Below are 5,734 nucleotides of genomic sequence, written 5' to 3' on the forward strand. Positions count from 1 at the left end.
AATTCGCTGCTCGTTTCTATAGCAACAGGTAACGTGACGTTTCGCTTTATCGTTTTTGTCAAATTTGTGAAAATTGACAGCTTCGTTTCAGCGGCCAGGTTAAATTATTGTTTAAATCGGACTTAACTAACCTGAAACATTGTTAAATTGAAAGTCTTTATTTTGCAGAACTAGCTTTTGCAAGCATCATGACTACCCTTCAAGCACAGTTTGAGAAATACGCCAATTTTGGTGCCAGTCCGGGCTCGTCATCTGGCGGCCCTCAAATCACTCTGTCCAATATCGACAAATGGTTCAAGCAAGCGAATGCTTTTAACAAGAAGTTGTCTACTACAGACACCGGCATCCACTTCGGAAAGCTCAAGTAAGTCATATTTTATCATTTTGTTCCACAGGCCAAAGGCTTTGGCGGAGGAGCTGCTTGTGTTACGGTGTGTTTTTGACTGGATGGTAACGAAAATATCCAGTTATGTTGTAAAAGCCCTTGACCACTATCCATTTGTATTGCATGATGTGGTGTCTGCTGAAACCGTGCTTTTGAATTTAATGAAATTGACGGGGGTATTACAGATACACTTCCTATTTCCTAAGAGTCAGGTTTTCGCTTTTAACTGAAAACGATTGCATGACTAACAAAGTAACAATGATATGCAGCACTTCATCTCATTACACGACATACATATTACATACACCACACATTTACATATAACATACGGTTCCGTTTGGTCGGGCTATCAGGTCATGCTCAGTAATTTTTTGGGTAGAAATTCCTAAGGAAGACTGAACCAAATGAAATGCATCAATCCGTGCCTGATTGGGGTATTTTCGATAATGCGTCTGACTGGGGCGATTTAGAGCCACACTTACTTTTGCAAAACTAAAACGGCGTTCGCTAGCTCAAGAGGTTGAAAAATCTGACGAGCGCTCATTTGGCTATCTTCGAGGTCACCTATTACGTTACAGGTCAGAATCTACCATTTTTCACTGAAGGCATGTACACACTCAAGGATGAGACATGGATAAACTTAAATAACAGCGGGCAAAATTTTCGTCAAGTTACTCAAAGTTTTTGAATGAAGGCTTTAGGCTTTTAATTTTTAAGTACCGCCGAGCCTTAACGAGCCCATACTGATACTTATAGTACTGTTTCGGTCAAGACTAGGCCAGGCTAGGCCACCGTGATCTCTTCAAGGTGTCATTGAATTTTAGAAATAAAGGTCATTGTTAGAAACATTCCTAGGCTTACTTCGGCCATGCAATTTGAGCAGCAATTTTCATGCCGCCCAATGCCGTATTTAACAGATACCTAATGTGAAGTCCCGGTCACAGTGAGGAATTAAGACTAATATTAACTAAATATTTGTCTCAAATGCAGATTGAGCTCAGAAATCCGATTGTATCATGTGTTGTTTTCTCCAATGTCTACAAATTGCTGAAAATCGTACTTGAATTAGTCATCGCGGGCACACGTTTTCAGCGAAATAAAGAATGTATAACTGACTGGGATATCATGCCCATGCCATGTTATGTCATTAATCCTTTTTTTAAAGCATAGGCGCTGGGAAAGTACACTTCAATATTGTATAATTTTTCTCAGAAAAGATCATCCGAGTACTAGCATTTACAATCAGCAGGTCGGATAACTAGCAAATGGTAGGGATTTTTACGATGTCACGAATAGGAGAAATGGTTGAACTCAATGAGCATTCGGCGTTAGCATTCTGTTTTTGTCCTTTGGCCAAGTCTACTACCTATCTTATTATGGACAATTACAATGCATAAAGCTTTTTTCAGGCAAAAGAAAATAAACTTTGCTGATTTCAACAAGTTTCTGGAAGACCTCACCAGCACCAAGAAGATCGATCTGGAGGAGTTCAAGCAGAAGCTGACTGACTGCGGCGACCCGGGCACTTCGGGAGCCACGGTAAGGCATTGTGATTGACCCAGTGATAAGTGAGTCACTTAGTGAGTTAAGAAGGTGAGATCAGTCAGGGAAGCCACGACGGAGCCACGGCAAGGGACCAGAATCGGCCCAATGAGTTTAGTTTAGTTTAGTTTATTACATAAACACTCACGAGATATGGTGGGCCCATTGACGAGTGAAGTACACATTTCAGACAATAAGTTAAAATAAGTTAAAAATACGCATAATAAGATACATACACTAAAATGCATCAGCAATGCATTCGGCAATATGTCACGACCAATTTTTTTTCCCCACTGCAGGGCGTCAGGTGCCAAACGTCTGCCTCACGCTGCTCGTTAAGAAATGTGTTGCACGTTCGCGGAATGCGACAAAATAGTCCCTGCTTAACAGTGGTCACCCGCGCGTACGGTACATGGAACAGGTTGCGCTGGCGCAATGGGCGAGGTGGTATACCTACATAGAGGCATGTTGTTTAGCAGGTAAGCCGAAGCGATGTCCTGTCTGTGAATATTCCGGATATTCCGGAGTAACGGTAGTTGACTGAATTTGGTTTGGGGAGCCACGGTAAGGACTCGAATCGACATAGTAAAGTCACCAGCCACGGTAAGGGACCAGAGTCTCTGTAATGAGCCATGGTAAGGGATTGGAATTGTTCCGGAGAGTCGCGCTAAGGGACACTTACATTGGCCCAATGAGCCACGGTGAGCCACGGTAAGCGACCATAACGACATAGCTGGCAGCTGGGAGATAATATGACGATTTTGGAATAATGGGACCTTTCAATAAAGGATAGGAAGCTTGCCAGACATGTAATGCCGTGTGAGGGAAATCGAGCGCTGGTGCGTGATCCAGGAAACAAAGAATGCACGACAAGGGACCAGCAGTGGCCCGGCCTCGTGGTGCTGCGCCGTTTAATGAACATTTGACAATTTTGTGAAACGTTTTACGTAACGGCCAGACGTTGCAAACAGACCTATCTGATGAATGTGTTATTCATTTCACTCCTTCCCCTGCTTTCAACGTATGTCTATGGTGGTGTCCTAGAAATTCTAATGTATTTATGATGAAAGATCAACACTCTTGTTCTCATTATGCTTGTTTCGTGCGTTATATAACGGAAAGGGTGTGCATCGTTAATGCAACATCGACAAAGAGTAACAGGAATGAAATGACGTTTCGTTTTGGTTTGGTTGATTTCTGTGATATCAGCCAATATCAACGGCCCACAATTTCCAGTCTTTGTGAGCGTGCCGGTTTGAGCAAGGCGCGGTCCCGCGGGTCGACGTCAGCATCGAGCCAATTACTGGACGTTTGATGATTTTTCAGTTATGTAACGAGTTAACGTCGCCAGCATTTCACAGAAATGTCTTCAATTATCAATATCTCGAGCAGGACACACAAGACTTCCGGCATGACCATTTATATAACTTTGACGTCCGTGTGACATACATTATAATTAACCCTCGTCCGCCATTCGCTATTTTACTCAACCGCTCACGTAAGGAGAACTCAGGCTGATCTGTGTCGCCGGCCCTACGTAGTCTTGAAAAACAGGTCACATTTCCCAGGCGAAAGACGGAAATTGCCGTAGAAGTAGCCTTACTTTTGCGTCAAAATTGTCCAACATGACGTTAATCCATATACCACTTCCATCCAATTTATGATAGCTACAACGTTCTGTTTTTAACACAGGGCTGATATGGGCGCAAAATGACCTTAGCAGTCGGCGCGCCCTAAAGCCCCAATCAACAAACAAACACAGGGCTGATAACTGATGCAGCGGAGGCTACTGAATGTGTCGTATCGATAATGTAGAAAAACGAGAGGTGGGGGATCCATAAAACCACCTCCCCCCCGTCAATCACTGACTAAGCCAGTTAGCAGCTAACGAGACGGCACGCTGGTAGGACCCAAGATTACTTTACTACTCGGTAGGACCGTGCCTACGGTATTTTTAATTTACTCTCGGCTAAAATGCGCGGCGTCACTAACAATAAGCCTTGTTAAGTGTGGTACTCGTGCTCACAGCCCCGGCCCACCCCCTCCCATCATCCACTTGGACAAAATAAAAAAGGTATTCGGACTACATAGTGAAATTCGTACCCCGGTCGGCGCGGCACGACCGCTTTTTTGTAGGGTGAGGTCCTTTCGGTCCAACGAGGCTTTTCAGAGCCGAACGGATGACAGGAATTAGGGGGAGACATTTGTCTGGGCGGATACCCGGGTGTGTCGCCGGGGCTGAGGCCGTCACAGGATATCCCAACCGGCCCTGTAAACAAACACTCACCCTACGCACGATGGGCCTGCTCATCGGTGCTCATGGGTGCAGCTACCCACGTTGGATGAAGGTTCAGCCCGAGTCAGGGGGTTTGAGGCGTGGAGGGGAAGGATTTAACTGTCCTGAGGATGGAAATGTCGGAACGGTCAGGTCATGTCCTGTGCTGGTGCCTAGGCGTGGTAACCACTTGTGAATTGTGGTGCTCGTTCGTTTCAGAAAACGGTGAAGGCTGGCGCTGTCGACCGTCTGACGGATACGAGCAAGTACACCGGTAGCCACAAGGAGCGCTTTGACGAGACGGGCAAGGGAAAGGGCATCTCCGGTCGCGAGGAGCAGAGCAGCAACGACGGCTACGTGCAGGGCTACAAGGAGAAGGACTCGTACGACAAGAGTCACTAGGTGGCAGCACCAGCCGTCGCCCAGGTCTCCGCGCCGACTGGAGCCCAGGTGGCGCGCAGGAGCAGGTCGGGTATGACGAGCCTCCATATTCGCTGCAGCCGGCTGCCGCAGCTTGGTTGTGTGTCGCTTTTTGATGTCGCATGATGCGAGCATCGTTGTGAGCTTGAGTGTTGTTGTTCAGAGCTGAGTCTGCGTTGATGTTAAAGTCTGGAAGTTAAGAGAAGCAAAGCCTTGATGACAGTTGAAGAACGTAACTAGACATGCGATTAGATTAATGACAGTTCATTCGAAAATAAATTGTTACGATGCGTTACGGTCGTTCCACTAAATCATGTACTCTAGTAGTTGGTAACTTTTGTGTGTACGTTTTTCTCCACTCGAGCCAGAGAAGAAACTTACCGGCAATTCTTGAGGGACCTGCCGCGAAGTCCATAGACTGAGAGGGCTGACCGTCATGTCTGCCTTAGCAGGTGAATGCCATGGGTACTGCCACTGGCAGTTCGGAACAAGAGCTTTAAATGAACCGTCCTCGATGAGTGAAGATTCAATTCTTATTTTGCTTGCTAAGATTGATGTGTCAGTGTGACACCTTTGTAGACGCTGGGTTTTATGTGCACTGCTCCTGTTATTTCGCCTCAATAAAGTGCGAATAAAATACCGCTCACTTTGTTCTCGCTAACCTTTCTCGGCAGCGCGGCAGCAAGCGCTGTTTTGAAAGTAATATGTACAAAAAATGTAGGAGCTTAAAAGTGCTCAAAATAATTTTTATGACGAGCTTACACTTTCACGATCATTTTCTCAAAGGCTGTTGTGAAAAAATTATCCAACAAACGGTTGCAAAACGAATGAGCGATTAAATATCACAACATATCCCTGCTTAGCCGCGCGTCGGACAAACTATAAACAGCCAATCTCCATACACAAGACACACACTGGGAACGAGCAGCTCACGCCAGGTCACCGCGATCGCCTGCCCGGTGGGTGGGCGGCGCTGGCAGTGTTTTGCTTTATTCTCGCCAGCCGGGGGACAGCGGGGCCGGCGGGTGTGAAGGTGGTCCAATTGGCAGCCGTCGCGCGACTGACGGATGGCCTGGAGCGGGGAGTTAACTGACGGCAGAGACGCAGAAGGA

The 5,734-nt window shown here is 46.2% G+C and overlaps 1 protein-coding gene across 1 annotated transcript; it reads left to right on the plus strand.

Annotated features, from left to right (window-relative positions):
* Nucleotides 1-13: 13 nt before the first annotated feature.
* LOC122378367 (tubulin polymerization-promoting protein homolog) lies at nucleotides 14-5,263 on the plus strand. Its single transcript, XM_043359350.1, has 3 exons — nucleotides 14-364; nucleotides 1,795-1,924; nucleotides 4,422-5,263. Exons 1-3 carry the CDS (start codon nucleotides 189-191, stop codon nucleotides 4,602-4,604), a joined length of 489 nt encoding a protein of 162 aa, XP_043215285.1. The 5' UTR covers nucleotides 14-188; the 3' UTR covers nucleotides 4,605-5,263.
* The last annotated feature ends 471 nt before the right edge of the window (nucleotides 5,264-5,734 follow it).

Source organism: Amphibalanus amphitrite, unplaced genomic scaffold (assembly GCF_019059575.1).
Source record: "Amphibalanus amphitrite isolate SeventyFive unplaced genomic scaffold, NRLGWU_Aamphi_draft 000058F_arrow, whole genome shotgun sequence".
Taxonomy (NCBI): domain Eukaryota; kingdom Metazoa; phylum Arthropoda; class Thecostraca; order Balanomorpha; family Balanidae; genus Amphibalanus; species Amphibalanus amphitrite.